The 23,444-nt window shown below is 44.8% G+C and overlaps 1 protein-coding gene across 1 annotated transcript in view; it reads left to right on the top strand.

The window, feature by feature from the left end:
- The window catches only part of scrib (scribble planar cell polarity protein), a gene marked incomplete at its 3' end in the record, with an annotated part of 101,927 nt that overhangs the window by 47,440 nt on the left and 31,043 nt on the right, over positions 1–23,444 (top strand). The window contains exons 16-19 of the mRNA XM_048617339.1: positions 16,068–16,157; positions 16,918–16,995; positions 18,644–18,958; positions 19,108–19,188. Coding sequence (XP_048473296.1) covers positions 16,068–16,157; positions 16,918–16,995; positions 18,644–18,958; positions 19,108–19,188 — 564 coding nt within the window. The remainder of the gene's footprint in view (positions 1–16,067; positions 16,158–16,917; positions 16,996–18,643; positions 18,959–19,107; positions 19,189–23,444) is intronic.

Raw genomic sequence — 23,444 nt, 5'->3', positions numbered from 1 at the left:
AGGCATGGGATTGAGGGTGATTTAGCGGTTTGGATCAGAAATTGGCTCGCTGTAAGAAGGCAGAGGGTGGTGGTTGATGGGAAATGTTCATCCTGGAGTTCAGTTACTAGTGGTGTACCTGAAGGATCTGTTTTGGGGCCACTGCTGTTTGTCATTTTTATAAATGACCTGGATGAGGGCGTAGAAGGATGTGTTAGTAAATTTGCGGATGACACCAAAGCCGATGGAGTTGTAGATAGTGCAGAAGGATGTTGCAGGTTACAGAGGGACATAGATAAGCTGAAGAGCTGGGCTGAGAGGTGGCAAATGGAGTTTAATGCGGAAAAGTGTGAGGTGATTCCCTTTGGAAGGAGTAACAGGAATACAGAGTACTGGGCTAATGGTAAGATTCTTGGTAGTGTCGATGAGCAGAGAGATCTCGGTGTCCATGTGCATAGATCACTGAAAGTTGCCACCCAGGTTGATAAGGTTGTTAAGAAGGCGTACAGTATGTTAGGTTTTATTGGTAGAGGGATTGAGTACGCCGCACTTGGAGTATTGCGTACAGTTCTGGTCACCGCATTAAAGGAAGGATGTGTAAGCACTGGAAAGGGTGCAGAGGAGATTTACCAGGATGTTGCCTGGTATGGAGGGAAGGTCTTATGAGGAAAGGCTGAGGGACTTGAGGCTGTTTTCGTTTGAGAGAAGGTTAAGAGGTGACTTGATAGAGACATACAAGATGATCAGAAGATTAGATAGGGTGGACAGTGGGAGCCTTTTTCCTCAGGTGGTGGTGGCTAGCACAAGGGCACATAGCTTTAAATTGAGGGGTGATAGATATAGGACAGATGTCAGAGGTAGGTTCTTTACTCGGAGAGTAGTAAGGGCGTGGAATGCCCTGCCTGCAAAAGTAGTAGACTCGCCACCTTTAAGGGCATTTAAATGGTCATTGGATAAACATATGGATGATAATGGAATAGTTTAGGTTAGATGGGCTTCAGATTGGTTTCACAGGTCGGCGCAACATCGAGGGCCGAAGGGCCTGTACTGCTCTGTTATGTTCTATGTTCTAAGGGAAGCTGATACATGGGAACACCACAGGGTGGTCTCCAAATTGCACACCATCCTGACTTGGAAGCAGATTGCATTTTCTTCATTTGTATTGGATTAGTATCAAGGATCTTTCTTCTTTCTGCTTCTCATGATAAATCAAAAGCTTGCATTTAATTAAATCATTTTGTGAACATCGGATGCCTCCATAATTTACAGCCAATTAATTGATATAAGGTAGTTGGTATTTGATCTGGGCTACAGATTCTGGATGACATTAGTCTGCTGATCACAATGCTCAGTTTAAGAATAGTATAAATTTGCCATAATCCCAGTGTCTGTAGAGAATACATTCACCTTACATGCCGGTGTAAGAAATTTACGCCCTTTGTTCCTGACGTTTATGTGGGATATATTCCCATCCAGGACTGGACGGCTGGTTTGTGATGCAGAGTGATGCTAATGGTACTGACTGAGGTTACTGTGAAGCACTGTCCTTCTCAACCTCTCCCCTCATCTGAGGCACAATAACCCTCTGGTTAAACCACCACAGTTGTCTCTCTCATATGAGTAAGCAGCCCAATGGTCTGGTAGGATTGTTGCACCCTTTGTATGTATATTTAAGTATATTACCCATATATATGAGGATGTACCCTGTGATATCGATATCCGCGGGGATCAGACTTCTCTTTCTTTCCAGTGCGCAAGGAATACAGTCGCAGGTACAGCGCAGAATAGGCCCTTCAGCCCGTTGAATGTTTTTGACTGGTGCACAATCGCCTAATTATGTGAAATTTTTTTATTATTCATTAATGGGGCGAGGGCGTCGCTGGCTAGGGCAGCATTTATTGCCCATCCCTAATTGCTCAGAGGGCAGTTAAGAGTCAACCACATTGCTGTGGGTCTGGAGTCACATGTTAGGCCAGACTAGGTAAGGATGGCAGTTTCTTTCCCTAAATTAGTGAACCAGATGGGTTTTTTCCAACAATCGACAAGGACTTCATTGTCATCATTAGACATGTAATTCCAGATTTTAAAAAAATTGAATTCCAATTCCACCATCTGCCATGGCAGGATTTGAACCTGGGTCCCCAGAATATTCCCTCAGCCTCTGGATTCGTATCCCAGCAATAATACCATTTAGACCATTGCCATGCCCCATCTCACCATCACCCTCAGGAAGGTTCACCAGACCTGAAACATAAACTCTGCTTTCTCTCACCAGATGTTGCCAGACCTGCTGAGTTTTTCCAGCAATATCTGATCTTGTTTCTGATTTCCAGCATTCACAGTTTTTCAGGTTTTTTTGGGATACATTTCATCCAGCCCTGAAAATTTATCTGCATTTAAGCCTGCCTTGACCACTTCGAACATTCTGTCTGTCTGTGTGAATTTCTTTGAGTATATCACAGTCCTTCCCCCAGATTTCAATACCTGCTGTCCCTCTCTCTAATAAACACTGGGCCAAAGTATTCATTTGAAACCTTTCCTGCATTATGTGGCTCCACACACAAATTACCACTGTGGTCCCTAATGGAGCACATTCTTTTCCTCGTTATCTTTTTATCCTTAATAGACTTGTTAAATAACAAGATTTTCTAAGGTTTTGGAGTAGATCTGTAGCTTGGGTTGTGGGTGTTGAGGTTGGTTGGCTCGCCGAGCTGGTTTGTTGTTTCACAGACGTTTCGTTACCGTGCTTGGTAACATCCTCAGTGCAGCCTCTGATGAACAACAAACCAGCTCGGCAAGCCAACCAACCTCAACAAGATTTTTTTTTATTACCTGTCATTATTCTTTCCTTCCTCTCCCTGCTTTTTGTTCTGCTGTTTTCCATTTTAAGTTTACTCTTGCATATTGTGTCCTCCTGTGTCCTCCTTAGCTTTTGCTGTGTTGGCTCCTTGGTATCTGCCATCAGCCTCCCTTTTCCTCTTTATCTAATCTTTGGACATCATGGTATATCTATGTTCACAGGATTTGTTGATCCCACCCTTTCTGTTTATTGGAACATGTTGGCCCTGTATTCTCCTTGTTTCTTTCTTGAGTGTGACCCACTGCTCTGAAGCAGATTTACCCAAGGCTTATCTGCTCCCAGTCCACTCTGGCTAAATCATACATGATCTTAGTTTACAAAATGCTCCCTGACTGACACTTAAACCACTTGACTGGCTTCATTACCTAAAATGAAGTCCTGGACTTCTCTGTCTCCGGGTTTTCTATGACTGGCTTGAAAAGCTGTCCTAGATGTGTTTTGTGAATTCCGCTCCCTGTGAAACTTTCACACTGTGACTGCTGCAGTTAATGTTGGGGAAGTTGGAATCCGTGCTATCACTACCTTATTACTTCTACACTTCTCTGAAGTTTTCCTACATATCTGCTCTTTTGTTTCTCTCCAATTGTGCAGGGGCTTATAGTACACTCCCAGCAATTGATTGCTCCTTTCTGGTTAAGTTCTCTGCATATGGCTTCATGTCAGGAGCTACTGAGATATCATCCCTCCTCCCTACTATCTCAGATTCTCTGATTAATATTGCAACCACACCTCCTCTTTGACCTCCTTCCCTGTCTCTCCTATATTCTGGAATATTAAGCTGTCAACCCTGCCCCCCCCCCCTCAGCCATGTCTCCGTGACAGGTAATGACATCATACCTCATGGTTTCATTTGTACCCTGAGCTTATCTGCCTTCTTTGTCAGACTCCTAGCATGAATATAAAGACCATCCAACCTTCAGCAAACTCCCTTATGTCTTAACTGCCTCTAATTTCTGTGCCCTCTAGCCTCAGCGTTTCTTCCAATTTTGGCTTTTCATCTATCCTGCTGAACCTTCTGAACATAACATCCTGGAGTCTCTATTGCAGCTGTCGAAACACCTCGCAGTTCCCCTTGCATTTCAATCCCCTACGACTCTAGGCCTGCTGTGCTTCCTTCCACCTGGTGCAGCAGATCCACCCACAGTGGCATGAAGCTGGCTTCCGCTGCATTCCCCTACCAACGTCATCCAAAATGGTATACCTGTTAGGGAGGAAGATGGTTACTTGGGAGTCCTGCACTTCCTGCGCTACCTGCCTTCCTCTACTCTGCCTGTTGGTCATCATTGACCTTTCTGCCTGTTCAGTCTTTACCTGTGGTGTGACCACCTCACTGAGTGTGCTGTCCATGACTTTCTCAGCATCACTCAGGCTACAGTCTGATATTGATCAGCTGGTAAATTGGGCAGAGCAATGACGGATGGAGTGTAATCCTGATAAGTGCAAGGCAATGAATTTTGGGAGGTCTAGTGAAGGATTTACACAATGAATAGTAGGTCCCCAGGGAGCACTGCGGAACAAAGGGACCTTGGTGTATATACTGAAGGTGTCAGCACAGGTAGACAGGGTGGTGGAGAAGACATATAGGATGCTCATCTTCATTAGCTGGGGCATAGAATGTAGGAGCAGGGATGTCTTGTTACAAGTTTATAATGCAAGAGCAGAGATGTACTGCTGAGGCTGTATAAGGCTCTGGTCAGATCGCATTTGGAATTTTGTGAGCAGATTTGGGCCCCAGATCTAAGAAAGGATGTGCTGGTGTTGGAGGGAGTCCATGGGAGGTTTACGAGAATGATGCTGGGGTTGAAGGGCTTGTCATATGAGGAGTGTTTTTTTTTAATTCATTCATAGGATAAGGTCATCGCTGGTTAGGCAGCATTTATTGCCCATCCCTAAATGTCCAGAGGGTGGTTAAGAGTCAACCACATTGCTGTGGGTCTGGAGTCACATGTAGGCCAGACCAGGTAAGGATGGCAGTTTCCTTCCCTAAAGGACATTAGTGACCCAGATGGATTTTTCTGACAATTGACAATGAAGTCTCTGGGTCTGTACTCAATGGAGTTTATAAGAATGAGGGGGAGATCTGATTGAAACTTAAACAATATTAAGAGACCTGGATAGAGTCCAAAAGTGGGGAGGTGATGGCCTAGTGGTATTATCGCTGGACTGTTAATCCAGAGACCCAGATAATGTTCTGGGAACCAGGATTCGAATCCCGCCACGGCAGATGGTGAAATTTGATTTCAATAAATATCTGGAATTAAGAATTGAATGATGACCGTGGATCCAGTGCCGATTGTTGGAAAAACCCATCTGGTTCACTAATGTCCTTTAGGGAAGGAAACTGCCGTCCTTACCTGGTCTGGCCTACATGTTACTCCAGACCCACAGCAATGTGGTTGATTCCTAACTGCCCTCTGGGTGATTAGGGATGGGCAATAAATGCTGCCTGGCCAGTGACACCTTCATTCCGTGAATGAATAAAGAAAGTCCAAAGAACTGCGAGTGCTGGAGATCAGAATTCAATTTTGAAGGGTTTGCAGGGACAGAGGGACCTGGGGCTTTATGTACGTTGGGAATGTGGTTAGTAAAGCACATGGGGTCTTGGACTTCAAAAATAGAGAAAGCAGGGAAGTGACTCTGAACCTTTATAAGCCTCTGCTTAGGCCCCAGTTGTCACCGTCCGTTAGGGGGAGGTGAGGGCCCCTGAGACGGTGCAGAGAGATTTCCCAGAATGGTTCCAGGGATGAGGGACTTCAGTTACTGAGTGAGGTTGGAGAATCTCCTTGGAGCAGGGGGCAGTGAGGGAGATTCGATCGAGGTGTATGAGATTCCACTTGGTTTGGGTAAGGCAGACAACGCAATGTCTCGACATTAGCTGATGCTTCCGGGACTCGGAGACACAGATTGAAGATTCTGGCCAAGAGAGATGGGAAGGTGAGGAAGACCTGGATTTACACAGCGAGTGGGAATGACCTGGGACACACTGTCCTAATGGGGCTCGGAATGGAGACAATGAACAGGGATTTGGGGGAAATGAAGTTATAGGGAGATGGGGAGAGTGTGGGGGAGGGGGACAGACTGGATTGCTCTACAGGGAGCCAGCATGGACTCGATGGGCTGAGTGGCTGCCTTTATGCTCTGTGACTGTTTGCCTACATGCAATAATCCTTTAAAATTCTATTATTACTCCTATTAATCAGCTTCTTTTCTGCTCCTGCATCTTTTTGACTGCTTCCTGCCTCATTTCGCCTGGCTCTAATTCAAGAATATTTTCTGCTGGGCTCATGGATACTTTCTTTGGTTAAAACAGGAAGGTGACCTTAATGCCACTGAAATGAGAGAAGAATCACACAGTTAATGGTGTGTCACTTTTACCAGGCTGCTATAGTGACCTCCTGTTTCTGTCTCACCCTCACCAGCCCAGAGATCACCATGTACAGCCCTTTCTTAGTGAATGTTCCCTGTCTTGTCCTCTTGGCTGATTGGTTAGACACACGCTTGCTTGCTGCATATTTGTTCCATGTATTACAGAGAAGGGGAGGTTAAATGAAAGAAAATCCCTGATATTCACTTTATAAGTATCAAGTAACAATTTATTTATTTTACCCTAACAGTGAACAACTTAGCGGAAATACTAACAAATTGAGCAATTCTCCCCTTAACTATTCCCTAAATGAACTAAATTCTACTTGTATACTGTTCCAATAAACACAAGTCCCACTTACATAAATCCAAGTAATAAGAAAATAAATTAAAACTTCGTCTCTCAAAGACTACACGCCTTTCTTCTCCTGTTCTCAAGTCATAAACACCTTTCTTCCGCTGATCCTGCTGTCAGGATGTTTTCTCCGTGAAATCTGCTATGAGGACTCTTAGCTAGAAGTGCTGTGGTACCTTTTATGGATAGATGGTGCTTTCTTAGAGAGGTTAGTAATTTCTTGAGAGCTAGATGCTTATTTCTTGGATGGCAGTTTGCGCTCTCACAGATTTTCAAAAGTTCTCTCCTTATATACCTTGGATGACATATCAATTTTCTTACAATAGTATTGATCCAAAGTTGTCAAAACTATTAGATTTCAATTGGCTTTCAATCACTAAGTGCTTGGTTTAAATTAATTGGCTGATTCCCGCTATTTACCAAAACATCAAAACTAGCCTAAGGTTTCCAATCACACAGGCACCTGATGATAAGGAGATAGTAGGAACTGCAGATGCTGGAGAATCTGAGATAACACGATGAAGGGTCTAGGCCCGAAACGTCAGCCTTCCTGCTCCTCTGATGCTGCTTGGCCTGCTGTGTTCATCCAGCTCTACACCGTGTTATCTCAGCACCTGATGATACATGTTTCCATTTCAGAGCTGGCTGTACATCTTCAGCTACATATAGACATGCTTTTTCTGTGTAAATCTGTAAGCTTAGAAAAGCACTTTACCTCTCAAAGGAACCACACACACTTTTCCCTTATTTTTTTACAAGCATATTCTAGCTTCCTGCCTTCCAATTCACAATTACTGTTCACAACATCATAACACCTCCTGCTTAAGAAAAAAAAACATCATTATGAAAAGATGGCTTCATTTTTTTAAAATCTTAACACCATTACCATGATATACATGGGTCAGTAATCTAAAATTACATCTTTCATACTAATTCTGCACATATATACCATTGGACCATACCGGTTCTACATTAGCTACACATTTTCTTTTAAATCTATGATAACGCATCTGCAATGACATTTTTACGACCCGCAACATATACAATCTGTAAATTAAAAGCCTGTAACAAAGGACTCCAATGTAATAATCCGTGTTCTTGTCCTTAAATCTTTCCAGAAACGTGAGAGGTTTGTGGTCTGTATACACAACCATCTCTGAAACATTGTTTGTAACATAAACATTAAAATGTTGTAAGGCCCGTACCAAACTCTTTTTCAATGGTGGAGTATTTTCTCTGGTGGATATTGAGTTTCTCTGAAAAATAATCGAATTGGCCTTTCGATTCCACCGTCATCCTCCTGCATCAACACAACTCCAACCCCTATGTCATGGCGTCGATAGCAACTTTAAAGGGTTTCAGGAAATTTGGTGTGGCTAAAACTGGTGCAGTGGTTAACACAGCTTTTAAATTCTCAAATGCCTTCTGGCATTGTTCTGTCCACCGAAATTTTGTTTTCTTCTTTAGCTAATCCGTCAGCAGTGCTACCACGCTACTAAAATTTGGTACAAACGTCCAGCAGCATCTGCTCAGTCTGAAAAATTGGAGCACCTCTTTTTTGAGGATGGTCTTAGAAATTCCTCGATGGCCGCCTTCTCCACATTCCTTGGAGTCATCCTTCCATGTCCAATGTTATGTCCCAAGAACATCACTTCTGCCTTTGCGAATTCAGTTTTTGCTAAGTTTATAACCAGTTTTGCCTTCCATAGTCTTTCAAAGTGCCCTGCCAAATGCGCCATGTGATCTTTCCACAAATGGCTAAAGATCACTAAGTCATCTATATACACAGCACAGTTAGTCAATCCTGTCACAACTCTGTTCATAAGTCTTTGAAATCTGGCTGGTGCATTCTTCATTCCAGAGGGCATTACTTTAAATTGATAACAGCCCACTTGGGGTTACAAACGCAAAAACGTCTTTTGCTCTCTCCGATAACGGTATTTGCTAGTAACCACAAAGTAAGACCAACTTTGTGATGTAAGTGGCTTGTCCAACTCTTTCCACAGTCGTCCTGTCTTGGAATTGGGTATGAATTCGATTTAGTTATGGTGTTGACCTTCCGATAATCCAAGCAGAGTTGTTGAGTACCATCAGTTTTGGGAACCAACATGATCAGTGAACTCTGCTCGATGATGTCTTCTTGTAGCATCGCTTCCACTTGCTCCTGTACTAGTGTGCTGCTTTGAGAGGATTAAGCCTGTTGGGGTGTTGTTTTAACAGAATAGAATTTCCTACTTCAACATCATGCATTATAATATTAAGTCCTCTCCATTCTATTCCTGCGTATATTTCTGCAACAAGCCTTTCAATTCAGTTCTCTGTTCCTGAAACAGCTCACTATCCTACCCCATTCTCCAAGGACTTCCTCATTATTTAGCTTATTTTGAGGCACATCAAAATCCAAATCATATGGATTTGATTCCTCACTCCGGGGGGCAGTAACTAATACCAGTTTCGCTGGTTTCCTGTCCCTATCATAGTAAGATTTCAGCATATTCACATGACATAACCAATTAATTTTTTTTCTATCTGGCATCTTTACCAGGTAATTCACCTGACTCAACTACCTCTCCATCTGATAAGGACCACTAAACCTTGCTTTGAAGGGATCTCCTACCACTGGTGATAGCACCAATACTCTGTCCCCACAGGCAAACATATGAATTTTACATTTCTTATCAGCTTCTTGCTTCATTAAATGCTGTGCCATCTTCAGATATTGTCTAGCTAATTCACTGACTCTGTTTAATTTTGCTCTCACCTCAGATACACGATCCAATTGTGAGAACTCTGACTTTGGACCTATCAACTTTTCCTTGATTTTAAAGGCCCTCTTATTTCATGTCTGAATATCAACTCAAGCAGAGTAAACTGAGTCAATTCATTTGGGGTATCTCTAATGGCACACAATATAAATGGGATACCTTTGTCCCAACCATTTGGGTAGTCCTGGCAATAAGCCCTCAGCATGGGTTTTAGAGTCTGATGCCACCGTTCCAATGCAGTTGGCTTAAAATGTCTAAACTATCCATGATCCCCTTAAATAGCTTGGCAGTAAAATTGGACCCTTGGTCCAACTGAATCTCCCTGGGTAATCCACAATGGGTAAAGAAAGCAACCAACTCTTTCACAATCTTTTTGCCTTGACACTCTGTAATGGAATTGCCTCTGGAAATCTGGTAGACGCATCCTTTATGGTTAGCAAATACTGGTTCCCACTTTTGGTTATAGGGAGGGAACCTACACAATCAATCATCACCCGCGTGAAAAAGTTCTTCAAATGTGGGAAATGGCATCAAAGGCACTGGTTTTATTACAGCCTGTGGCTTTCCTACTATCTGACACGTATGACAGGTACAGCAACATACAGCCACATCCTTATGTAATCCAGGCAAATAGAAATGCTTTTGTATTTCAGTCTGTATCCTCCGCACTCCTAGATGACCTCCTACCGGTAATTCACATGCAACCCACAATACTGTCTGCATATTACTGGCAACACAATCTCGTGAACTTCCACCCATTTCTCCTCTGCACTAAACTGCTGAGGGCTCCATTTTTGCCTTTGGATCCTATCCTTAAGACAATAACATTCTGGAATAAATTGAATACTTTTCAGAGCAGGCTTTATGATATAAACCTTTCATTGTCTCATCTTTATGTTGTAACTCCATTAATCTTTCAGATCTGAACACCTCTGCTGATCCTCTACCTGTTCAGGTTCTTCCTTTCATATTTCATCAAACAGGGTGTCAGCTAACTGGACTTCAACGCCTTCATCCCTCTCTTTGGTTTTTCCTTCTTGCCGTAACTTATGACTGCGGGATCTTGTCACCACACAGTTCAGAAAAATTCCAGGGTATTTTTCTTATAACTCCCCAGTCCCCTGGTTTTCCTTTGGCTTCTCCACTACAAGGGGTGTCACTCCCATTTTTGTTTCTGACAGGTCATTTCCAAGAACAAACTGTATTCCTGGAATTGACACTCTTTCAATCACTCCCACTTTCACTTCCCCAGTCTTGATTGGATTTTCCAACCTGATCTTATACAGGGGAATGCAAGATCTCTCTCCATTTAGTCCACAGATTACCACTGTCTCGGGTAACATTTCAGAAGAAAAGCAAATCATCTCTTACTATTAGATACTGGTTATCTCCCATATCTCTCAATATTTTAACTTCTTTACCTTCTCCCCCTGTTCTTCCTGAGTAAACCTTACCCACAGAGGCGAAGTCTTTGTAGAGATTGGGCACTATCTCACTATCCAGCCGGTAACTAGGCTGTGCACTCTCCTGCAGCTCCTCGACTTCTCTTGGGATTTCCTTCACTACCTTAAATAATCCCACCGGTTTAGTCTCTTTTACCACATCCTTTTTCCCAGTGCCTGCCTTCAACCACCAGCACTGTGACTTTGTGTCCCACCTTATTACAGAGAAAACACTTGAGGCCTTTCACCTCCTTTTCACCCTCTTGGGTTTCTTTTTTCACCTGTGGTAAACTGCTCCCAGTGTGATCTACATTTTGTTTTTCGTTGAAGGATCTCCCTCTTTCCCAATATTTATCCCTCTCAGAATGAAATTGCTGTCAGAAGCTAAATTTTGATTTGTGCACTAATACGTATTCATTAGCCAACACTACAGCTCTTCTGGCTGTTTGAACTTTCTGTTCCGCAGTATGAGCTCTTATCATTTCTGGAAATGAGTTTTTGAACTTCTGCCGCAGAATAATCTCTCCAAGATCCTTATCTATTCTATCTTTAATGTTCTCACCCATTTATCGAAGTTGTTATGCTTAATTCTTTCACACATGACCTAAATCTGATCTGGTTTCTTCCATATTTCTGAACTGTTGTCTATATACTTGTAACAATTTGTAGGCACTCAAAAATAGCCTGTTTTATTCCTCCATAGTCTCCTGAAACTTCCTCTGACGGCTCTGCAAACATCTAACTAGCCCTGCCTATCAACTTGGTCTGAACTAACGTTACCCACACATTCTCTGGCCAATTCATCTGCCTAGCCAGTTTCTCAGAGGAAGTACAAAAGGCTTCTATATCTTTTACATCGAATTTTGGCAATGTTTGGACATATTTTTATTTATCCCTGCTAGGTTATTGGCTACGATGAGTTTGCTCACCCTCACTTCTATCTTGTACTTTTCCTTCAGCTATTTGAAGTCTTTTTTTTTCTTGTTCCAACTTCTTTTCCAATGCAAACATTCTTTCTCTTTCTCTCTCGCTTTTTCTTTTTCCCTCTCCTCTTTTTGTTTTTCCTCTGCTTGTAACTGTAATTCAAACTGTTTCATTCTCTAACTCCAGTTGTCTTATTTGAAATTTAATTTTTTCTAGCTCCCTTGCACTTTCCTGTTTCTCTGCTATACCGAAATGCTTAAGTAACTCCTTTACAATTTCAGCTTTCCTCTTGTCCCTAGTTAAACCCAATTCTGACCTGTTCACTAATTCTAAAAGTATATCCTTCCCCTGTTTTTCTAAACTTTCTTGGCAAATTTGGGAAGCATCTTCAAATCCCTGAACATGTTTAGCAATTTTAAGAGCCATTTCCCTCACTTTTGATTTAACCAACCACATGTAACCGAAATGAAATAGGTGTGAAAATTCTAAGTTTTATTTAAAGATCTAGGACACTAATCTCTAAGTCTGTTTAAATCTGTCCAAATCCGTTCAGATCCCATACACAACCCGACCAGATCCCAGACTTGAGCCACCAAACTGTTACAGAGAAGGACAGGTTAAATGAAAGAAAATCCTGGAAATTCACTTTATAAGTAAAAAGTAACAATTGATTTATTTAACCCTAAGAGTGAACGAATTAACAGAATTACTAACAAACCAAACAATTCCCCCATTAACTACTAACTATTCTCTAACAACTAAATACTGGTACGCTGTTCCAATAAACACAAATCCCACTTAGATAAACCCAAGTAATAAGAAAATAAATTAAAACTTAATCTCTCAAAGTGTACAACCCTTTCTTCAAAGAACAAAGAAAATGACAGCACAGGAGCAGGCCCTTCGGCCCTCCAAGCCTGCGCCGATCCAGATCCTCTATCTAAACTTGTCACCTATTTTCCAAGGATCTGTATCCCTCTGCTCCCTGCCCATTCTGTCGAGATACATCTTAAATGATGCTATCGTGCCCGCCTCTACCACCTCCGCTGGCAACGCGTTCCAGGCACCCACCAACCTCTGCGTAAAGAACTTTCCACGCATATCTCCCTTAAACTTTTCCCCTCTCACCTTGAAATCGTGACCCCTAGTAATTGAGTCCCCCACTCTGTGGAAAAAGCTTCTTGCTATCCACCTTGTCTATACCTCTCATGATTTTGTAGACCTCAATCAGGTCCCGCTCAACCTCCGTCTTTCTAATGTAAATAATCCTAATCTACTCAACCTCTCTTCATAGCTAGCACCCTCCATACCAGGCAACATCCCGGTGAACCTCCTCTGCACCCTCTCCAAAGCATCCACATCCTTTTGATAATGTGGCGACCAGAACTGTATACAGTATTCCAAATGTGGTCGAACCGAAGTCCTGTACAACTGTAACATGACCTGCCAACTCTTGCACTCAATACCCCGTCCGATGAATGAAAGCATGCCGTACGCCTTCTTGACCACTCCAACGACTTGCGTTGCCACCTTCAGGGTACAATGGACCTGAACACCCAGATCTCTCTGCGCATCAATTTTCCCCGGGGCTTTTCCATTTACCGTATAGTTCGCCCTTGAATTGGATCTTCCAAAATGCATCACCTCGCATTTGCCTGGATTGAACTCCATCTGCCATTTCTCCACCCAACTCTCCAATCTATCTATATTCTGCTGCATTCTCTGACAGTCCCCTTCACTGTCTGCTACTCCACCAATCTTAGTGTCATCTACAAACTTGCTAATCAGACCATCTATACCTTCCTCCAGATCATTTATGTATATCACAAACAACAGTGGTCCCAACATGGAACCCTGTGGAGCACCACTGGTCACAGTTCCCCATTTTGAGAAACTCCCTTCCACTACAACTCTCTGTCTCCTGCTGCCCAGCCAGTTCTCTATCCATCTAGCTAGTACACCCTGGACCCCATGCGACTTCACTTTCTCCATCAGCCTACCATGGGGAACCTTATCAAATGCCTTACTGAAGTCCATGTATATGACATTTACAGCCCTTCCCACATCTATCAACTTTGTCACTTATTCAAAGAATTCTATCAAGTTGGTAAGACATGACCTTCCCTGCACAAAACCATGCTGCCTATCACTAATAAGCCCATTTTCTTCCAAATGTAAATAGATCCTATCCCTCAGCATCTTCTCCAGCAGCTTCCCCACCACTGACGTCAGGCTCACTGGTCAATAATTACCTGGATTATCCTTGCTACCCTTCTTAAACAAGGGGATAACATTAGCAATTCTCCAGTCCTCCGGGACCTCACCCGTGCTCAAGGATGCTGCAAAGATATCTGTTAAGGCCCCAGCTATTTCCTCTCTTGCTTCCCTCAGTTACCTGGGATAGATCCCATCCAGACCTTCTGCTGTTCTCAAGTCATAGACACCTTTCTTCCGCTGATCCTGCTGTCAGGGATGTTTTCTGTGTGAAGACTCTTAGCTAGAAATGCTATGTTACCTTTTATGGATAGATGGTGCTTTCTTAGAGAGCTTAGCGATTTCTTGTGAGAGTTAGATGCTTATTTCTCAGATGGCAGTTTGCTCTCCTGCCAATTTTTGAAAAAATCCTCTCCTTGTATAGCTTGGATAACATATCAATTTTCTTACATTGCATTTCTTGCATTGTTTTGAAGTTGTCAAAACTATTGGATTCAAATTGGTTTTCAGTTGCTAAGTGCTTGGTTTAAACTAATTGACTGATTCCATCTCGTTGCCAAAACATCAAAACAAGCCTAAGATTTCCAATTGCACAGCCAATTGATACATATTTCCATTTTAGAGCTGGCTGTAAATCTTCAGCTACATACAGACGCTTTTCTGTATAAATCTCTCAGCTTAGAAAAGCACTTTACCTCTTAAAGGAATGACACACTCTTCTCCCTTTTGTTTCAAGCAAATTCTAGCTTCCTGCCTTCTGCAGAACTTTGTAACTCATGACAATAAATGAGTTCCCTCAGTGTCCGTGACAATCCACCGCACCGACCCTCCGTTACTGACTCCTGTCCCCCGCAGCACCGACCCTCCGTACTGACTCCTGTTCCCCGCAGCACCGACCCTGATGACCTTGCCACTACAGCACTGCCTGTCCCAGAGAACATTGTCACTGTGCGAGTAATCTCGAACTCGAGGCCAGTGTGCTGGAGATACGGGTTCAGAATCGCACGCTTACAGATGATGAAATTAGATTTTTTAATATAATCCCCACAGTTTGGAAACAGGCCATTTGGCCCAACAAGTCCACACCAACTCTCCAAAGAGCATCCCACCAAGACCCATTCCCAACCCTATCCCTGTAACCCTGCAACCCTGCATTTCCCATGGCTAACGCCCCTCACCTCCAATCCATGAACACTGGATAAGTTAGCACGGCCAATCCACCTAGCCTGCATATCTTTGGACTGTGGGAGGAAACCGGAGCACCCGCAGAGGAAACCCAGGGGAGAACATGCAGACTCCACACAGACAGTCGCCCGAGGGTGGAATCGAACCCGCGTCCCTTGCACTGTGAGGCGGCAGCAGTGCTAACCACTGAGCCACCGTGCCGCCCCACTTCAGTCACTGTGTGACCACTGTTGATTGTTAGGGGAGAAAGTCTGCCTTCCTTATCAGGTTTCAATTCCGTGTGATTCCAGGCCCACGGCAATGTGCTGACTCTTAAATGCCTTCTGGCTAATGAGGAATGACAAATGCTGACTGAGTCAGTAGTGCCCACATCTCATGAATGAGTAAAAACAGAAGTGCTCCACCATTAAACTTACTGCCCAGTCAGCAGAGAGCCAGAGGTGATAGAGAGAAACTTGTTTCCCCCGTACTTGGAAGAAGCAGCCCATGACCTAAACTTGCAGCTTGACCATTGAGGAATGCCCCTCCCCACCAACCCCAGTGCGAACACAAAGGGTGCTGGGAACCTGGAAATGTCTCTCCCATTTTCAGCTGTGGGTCACAAATTTATCTTCCAGTCAGGAAAGACCATCAAAAAATATGGAAACAAGGTGGAAAAAGTGGAGTTGAGAGACAGATCATCCATGATTTAATGAGCTGGAGGAACAGATTTCAGTCTGAGTCGACTCTCTGTTCCCATGTTCCCAGTGATGTCAGTCTGAGGGCTTTGCTTTGCAGAGTTCCACAGGAAGATAAGGCTATCTGTGTGGTAGTGAGTGTGTGGGTATATCCATCAGTGAGATGCTGTGTGTCACTGAGAGGTTTGCAGAGACCTTTACCCTCTGAGCTGCCTACTGGATGGGGTGGGAGAACGGTGATATTTGATAAGCTAATGCCTGCTATTGCCAAGCTCTGCTAACCTCCTCTTGTTGTGTCTGTAGCTAACACTAACAATACACCGTCAGACTGGTGGCCTGGGCATCAGTATCGCTGGAGGAAAAGGCTCTACCCCATACAAAGGGGATGATGAGGTAATGGTGCTTCATGTTCAGGATGATGTCTTGATGGCACTGTAGGCACAGGGTCTGCTGGCTTTCAGAGCACACAGACCCCACAGGAAACCGACGTCTGTTCGACTGTGGACAAGTAACACATTGGCCTCGCTTCCCATCTGACCTTGCCCCCCTCACTCACCTTCACCGTCTTCCCCTTCCTCCCTCTGCCAATCATCACCCTCTCCCCACCTCCAACCTCACGTTGCCTCCCTCGTTCTGTTTCCAGTTCTCACCATCCTCCTCCCCAACCCTTGCCCCAGCCTTTATCCCCCATTCTCTGTCTCTCCCCACCCTGCTGCTGCTCTTGTTATGTCTGTAGCTAACACTGATGAGACATTGTCAGACAGTATAGCTGGAAGAAAAAGCTCTGCCCTCCCATGTCCTTTCAGTTTCTTTATCTGTCTGTGCCTGCGCCCCCCCCACTTCTCGTGATATAGCCATTCCCCTCCACACCCCTCTTTAAACATGCTGTCTCTAGCTACCCCATTAGGTAGCCCCAGCCCCTCTCTGCCTTTAACCCCTCTCATTCCTGTCCAGTAACAGCTCCCTGGGTATTGGTAAGAATACAGATTATTATTCGATACCCTGGCTTTCCAAAGACAACCACTGAATCTGTGTGAGAGCTGTTAGTTTGACGTGAGGATGGCTATGAGAGCCATCATTGTGTAATCTCGTACTGATGTTTGGATAGGGAATATCAGGCTGCTGAAAACTGACAGCTCTTTGTTTGTTTCAGGGCATCTTCATATCGCGGGTTTCTGAGGAGGGTCCAGCAGCTCAGGCTGGAGTCCGAGTCGGAGATAAGCTGCTAGAGGTCAGTAAGCTTCAACATGGTGACAAGCATTAATGGCCCAACTTTGACCCAGAGCAGTGCTAGGCCCGGTCCCTCCCTTGCTAACCGCGAATCTCTCTCTCAATCCCCAACTCTTTCCCCACCCCTGTCTTTTAGCCCTCATTTCTTAATTCAACTTCCAGAGATCTATATTGTTTTTTATTCACTCACGGGATGTGGGCATCACTGGCCAGGCAGCATTTATTGCCCAGAGGGCAGCTAAGAGTCAACCACATTGCTGTGGTTCTGAAGACACTGTAGGACAGATCAGGTAAGGATGGCAGTTTCCTTCCCTAAAGGACGTTAGTGAACCAGATGGGTTTCTGTGTTAATTGGCAGCGTTTCAAGGTCATCATTAGACTCTTAATTCTAGATTCTTTTTAATTGAATTCAAATTCCATCATCTGCCATAGTGAGGTTTGAACACTGGTCCCCAGAACATTACCCGGGTCTCTGGATTGATAGCCTAGGAGTGGCAGATGGAGTTTAATTTAGATAAATGTGAGATGTTGCATTTTGGAGATGCGAATCAGTTCAGGACTTAGACACTTAATGGTAGGGAGTGTCGCAGAACAAAGAGACCTTGGAGTGTAGGTTCATAGTTCCTTTAAAATGGAATCGCAGGTAGAAAGGATAGTGAAGAAGTATTTGTTACGCTTACCTTTATTGGTCAGTGCAATAAGTACAGGACTTTGAGAAGGAACTTCTTCACCCAGAGGGTTGTTAATCTATGGAATTCCTTGCCCAGTGAAGTAGTTGACGCTACTTCAGTAAACGTTTTTAAAGATAAGGTAGATATTTTTTTGAACAGTAAAGGAATTAAGGGATATGGTGAGAACACGGGTAAGTGGATCTGAGTCCACGAAAAGATCAGCCATGATCTTATTGAATGGCGGAGCAGGCTCGAAAGGCCGGATGGCCTACTCCTGCTCCTAGTTCTTATGTTCTTATGTTAGACTATTTTTGGAATACTGCGTGCAATTCTGGTTTCCTACTATAGGAAAGATGTTGTTAAACTTGAAACGGCTCGAAAGATTTGGAAGGATGTTGCCAGGGCTGGAGGGTTTGAGCTGTAAGGAGAGGTTGATAAGGCTGGGGCTATTTTCCCTGGAGCGTTGGAGGCTGAGGGGTGACCTTAGAAGTTTTATAAAATCATGAGGGGCATGGGTATGTTAAATAGACAAGGTCTTTTCCCCGGGGTCAGGGGAGTCCAAAACTAGACGGCGTAGGTTTAAAGTAAGAGGGAAAAAATGTAAAATGGACCTGAGCCGTAACTTTTTCACACAGAGGGTGGTGCGTGTATGGAATGAGCTGCCAGAAGATGTGGTGAACACTGGTACGATTACGGCATTTAAAAGGCTTCAGGATGGGTGTATGAATGGGAAGGGTTTAAGGGATATGGACCAAATGCTGGAAGATGGGACCAGATTAATTTAGGATATCTGGTCAGCACGGATGATTTGGACCGAAGGGTTTGTTTCCATGCTGTACATCTCCATGATAATACCACTAGGTCATTACCTACCTTCGTAGTCTTCCCACATCCCCCCTCGCTGCTCCCAATTGCTCAGTTTTTGGCTGCACAGGTTGGTGTACAATGCATTGATACTTGTGCCTTTGGTTGGTGCAGGTAAATAGTGTGGACCTGCATGATGCTGAGCACCACCGAGCAGTGGAGGCATTGCGGAGTTCGGGGAGCTCAGTCACCATGTCGATACTACGGGAGAGGATGGTGGAGCCAGAGAATGCTATCACCGTGACCCCATTGCGCCCTGAGGATGACTACGCCCCAAGGGACCGCCGCACCGGTTTGAGGTTCCCGGAGCCTACTGAAAATGGGGTGGTTCGGCTGCAGTTTACCACCTCACTGGCACGCAACGAGAAAGGCCTGGGTTTCAGCATCGCTGGGGGCAAGGGATCGACACCGTACAAAGCAGGAGACTCAGTGGGTATCACTCCTGCAGAAACTTAAAGGGGAAGCTGGCTTTAATGTATGTTGGCATGCATGTTAGGGTGTAATGCATGTGTAACCCTGCGTGTGTGTGTGAGAGAGCCTGAGCGCACGTGTGTAACCTGGAGCGTGCCCTCTTTCAGGCGATCTTCATCTCGCGGTTAGCTGAAGGAGGATCTGCACACAGGGACGGGATCCTTCGGGTTGGAGACCGGGTGATCTCGGTAAGTGCCTCTGTCCGTATAGTGTTTCACCAGCTGGGAGATTGTATTGTGTGGGCCAGGGCAGTGGCTGCTTGCAGGGGTACTCTGTGTGCCAAGATTCTGGGTGTGTAAAGACCTCAGCATGACGTGGTCTACCTTCACTGGCATCAGTCTGTACCTGCCTGCTGAGGTTATCAATTCATGCCAGCTGCTGCGTCTGCTGGAGCAACCATGCCCCTTGGATGTGAGACTGCCCTTCTACCTCCACTGAGTGAGGGTTGACAAAGAAGCTGTATCCTGATCTGTCTGGAGTGACTGGGTTCAGTCCTGGGCAGTGTTTCTCAGGGAAAATCTGCTCTCCATGGGGGAGATGCAGCACAGATTCACCGGAATGGTCCTGTGTTAAAACAGAGCAGAAAGAAAAGGATTTGGGAGCTGACTAGGCCATTCACCCCTGCTCCACTATTCACAACACCATAAGAAATAGGAACAGGTGGAGGCCATTCAGCCCCTCGAGCCTGCCCCACCATTCAATAGCGTTATGGCTGATCCGACATTCCTCACGGCCACTTTCCTGCCGTTTCCCCATAATCCTTGATTCCCTGACTGATCAAGAATCTGTCTATCTCAGCCCTACAATACACAAGGACGCTGCCCCCACAGCTCTCTGTGACAAGGAGTTCACAACTCTTTGTGACAAGGAGTTCCAAAGACTAACAATTCTGAGAGAAGAAATTCCTCCCCATCTTAGTCTAAAATTGGTGCCCCTTTAATCTGAGAATACGTGAGACGGCAAAGCGACTTCAGTAAGATCATCGCTGATCTGATTGTGGTCTTAAGTCCATTTTACTGCCTGTCCCCATGACCCTCAACTCCCCAGAGGCTGAACATGGGCCTACAAGTCCTGAATTTATTAGATGTCCCTGCCTTTCACTTCATTTCTGTGTTAAAAGCAAGTCTTCATATTTAAGTTGCCCGCTGATGATGTCTCTCCCACAAGAGAAAGCATGCTGTCAGCATCTATCCAGTCAACTCCTCTCAGGGTCTTGTGTTTCAATAAGGTCACCTCTTAATCTCCTAAACACCGATGGATACAGGCGCAAAGTGTTCCACTTTACCACTTCCAATAATCGCTTCATCCTGCAAATGAGTTAGAAAGACAGGTTGCAGAATTTAGTTTTATATTCCTGAATTAGAAGATCAGGCAGTGATTTCTTTTGAGGAGTTGATTGGATCACTGCAGAGAAACTCTCTCTGCTGGGGAGAGCTTTGGGTGGGTTGAGAAGTCAAGGACAAGGGGCAGAGTCTCAAAATTGAAGCCGTGTCATTTAGGGGTCACACCAAGAGGTATTCCCTGTCACGGACAGGGCTTTGATGTTACTGAATGGCAGACCTGAAAGATTTTCTCTTTTTACTATTTCTTTTACTTATTCATGGTCTGAGTGTGTTACTGGCTGGGCCAGCATTGACCATCTATTCCTGCTTTCCCTTGAGAAAGTGGTGGTGAGCTGCCTTTTTTAATCATAGAAACATAGATAATAGGAACAGGAGTAGGCCGTTTTGGCCCTTCCAGCCAGTGTGATCATGGCCGATCATCCAACTTGGGGCCCTGCGCCCCCCCAAACTCCGTCCCCTGCTCCCCCCAAACCCCGCCCCCCGTGCCCCCCCCCCCACCCCCCAACCTTCTCTCAAAGGTAAAAATAAAGTGACCATAGGGGCTGCTGTCTCATTACAGAGAGATGACTGGTGGTTTAACCATGCCTCAGGCGAGGGGAGAGGTTGGGAATGAGAATCCTGCATGGTAACCTCGACTGGTTTGGGAATTGAACCACACTGTAGATGTCACTCTGTGTTGAAAACTGGCCGTCCAGCCAACTGAGCTGCTCTCCAATCTGTAGGAACTGTTATAGAGTCTACAGAATCTTGGACAATGACAACCAAAGCATCCACTGTTTCTGGGGCCAGTTCCTTAAGTACTCTGGGATGTCGATTATCAGACCTTGGGGATTTATCAGCCTTCAATCCCATCAACTGCCTCAATGCCATTTCCTAACTAATACGGATTTTCCATCACTCCTTCCCTCTCACTAATCATTGTGTTTACCTAGCATTTCTGGGATGATTTGCTGCAGGGCAAAGGACATTGCTGTTAGGCATGGTGTTCCAGGATTTTAACCCAGTGACACTGCAACAGCACTTTTCCTGAGCTTTACTCTGTATCTAACCCCATGCTGTCCCTGTCCTGGGAGAATTTGATGGTTTGAGGCTGGGTGATCTAATTCCAGCCAATGCAACTGTTTCAGCATTGCTGATGGTACTGACTGTTTGAGTCCTCCTCGTTTTCTCTGGTGTCTGACTGCATACACCTGCTCCTTCCTGTCATGTTTGCTAACGTTTTTTTTTGAGCTGCGCAGTGAAGGATCCATTCACTCTTGCCTCTGACTTGCATGTGACTAAAATAGCCAAGCATTGTGTGGTGGTGGGTTTCTGACCTTAATCTTCTGACCTGGTTAACAGCATGGGTTACCAGGTCAATGGCCAATAGTAAGAGCTGTTACTGTGTGGTCAGTGGTGGCTTCTGTCTGCTCTACACCAGATCTTCCTGCACTTGTACAGCCCATGGTAAAACCTTCTCTGGTACTAACTTCTCTGTCCTTTCCCCTCCCCTCGGTTTGTTGTTTTTCTTTCCCCACCTCGCCACTTGCTATGATTTGTGCACGCTTTCAGAACAGAGGAAATCTCATCGGTGTTGATCACAGTTCAAAAGAAATGGTTCTTTCCCTGAGCCTCCATCAGTTTGAAGTTCGCCCAGAGTGCTCCCTGTGTGAGCCGGAGGTATCTGTCGGAGGTACCTGGCTGAGCTACTGTGAGAGATCATTCAGCTGCTCGCTCCAGCTGGGACCCACTTGCAGTGTGAAGGAGGGTATCCCCCTGGTGAGAGGACCCTTCCTTACTACTTGTTGAAGGAGTTACCTTGTTGTGTAACTCATGGGTTTTAATATCATGACTGGTTTTGGTGGAATTGGTTATGAAAACAGTGTCTAGTGCAGCAGGGTCAATAACCTGAGAGCATGTATTTAGGGAAGTTTGCAATAGATCCAGGGCAGTGACAAGGAGGATGAAATATAGTTAATTCCTGGGATTGGAAATCTGAAAAAAACCAGCATTGGAAGCAGACTCAATGGTAACGTTAGAAACGGAATTGTGTCAAATACTGGAAAAGGAAAAAGTTTGCACTGTCATTGGGTTAAGGTTGGGGAAGTCAGAGTAGTTGGATATTTCTAGCAAAAAGCTGGTACATGCAGGATGGGACAAATGTCCTTCTGTGTTGATAGAATTACAGGGTTGTGAGACAGGGATTTGACAGAATATAAATCCATTTCCTCTGAGAGAATGCATCATCGCCTTCAAATCAAAATCAGAAAACACTCCAACAAACAGGTTGCTGCATAAAAACCAAAAGAACTGCGGATGCTGTAAATCAGGAACAAAAACAGAAGTTGCTGGAAAAGCTCAGCAGGTCTGACAGCATGTGTGAATTAAAAATCAGAGTTAACGTTTCGGGTCCAGTGACCCTTCCTCAGAACTACATGTCTGAACCTCACTCTGCCAAGCAGGGTAGTGAGTGGCCTCACTGGATAAAGTTATCAATGGTGATGGAACTAGGGCAGTAACTGGAATTGTGGTGGAAATCAGCCATCACTGACTGGACTGGCAGAGCTGAGGGCAAACACCTGTCCACATTCCTCTGTCCTCTGTGTTGAATGTGTGTAACACAAGTAACCAACAAACACAGGAGACCTTTCAAACTGATGGCGTCTGAGTAGAAACATCGATGAGACCTCACTGTCCTGAATCCTGTAGCCTGCACACCTATTAGCTCAGTTGTGTGTGCGCGCGTGTGTCTGAGAGAGAGACAGAGTGCAGGTTTGTGTGACAGCTTCTGAAACGGCGTGTGTCTGGGAGTGCATCTGCGGCTTTGTGAACATGTACCTGAGCACCCAGAGTTTGTGTAAGCAGGTGTAAATTTGGGCATGTCTATGAGCGCATCTATTGAAGTAAGTGTGTGTGGTTTGACCTATCTTTGTGTAAGTTTGTGTTTCTGCGGGATTCTGTGCATTTAAATGTTATTGTAAGTGTGTATTTGATAGTGAGCTAATTTTGTTTGTGTGAACACACATCAGAAGGGAGAGCGGGCGTCTGCCTGTGTGTGTGAGAGGGAGGAAGGGAGAGCGGGCGTCTGCCTGTGTGTGAGAGAGGGAGGGAGGGCGAGCGGG

This window comes from Rhincodon typus, chromosome 2 (genome assembly GCF_021869965.1).
Source record: "Rhincodon typus isolate 14 chromosome 2, sRhiTyp1.1, whole genome shotgun sequence".
Classification (NCBI taxonomy): domain Eukaryota; kingdom Metazoa; phylum Chordata; class Chondrichthyes; order Orectolobiformes; family Rhincodontidae; genus Rhincodon; species Rhincodon typus.
Note: the sequence above shows the minus strand (reverse complement) of the source record. Positions and strands in the feature narration are given on the sequence as shown.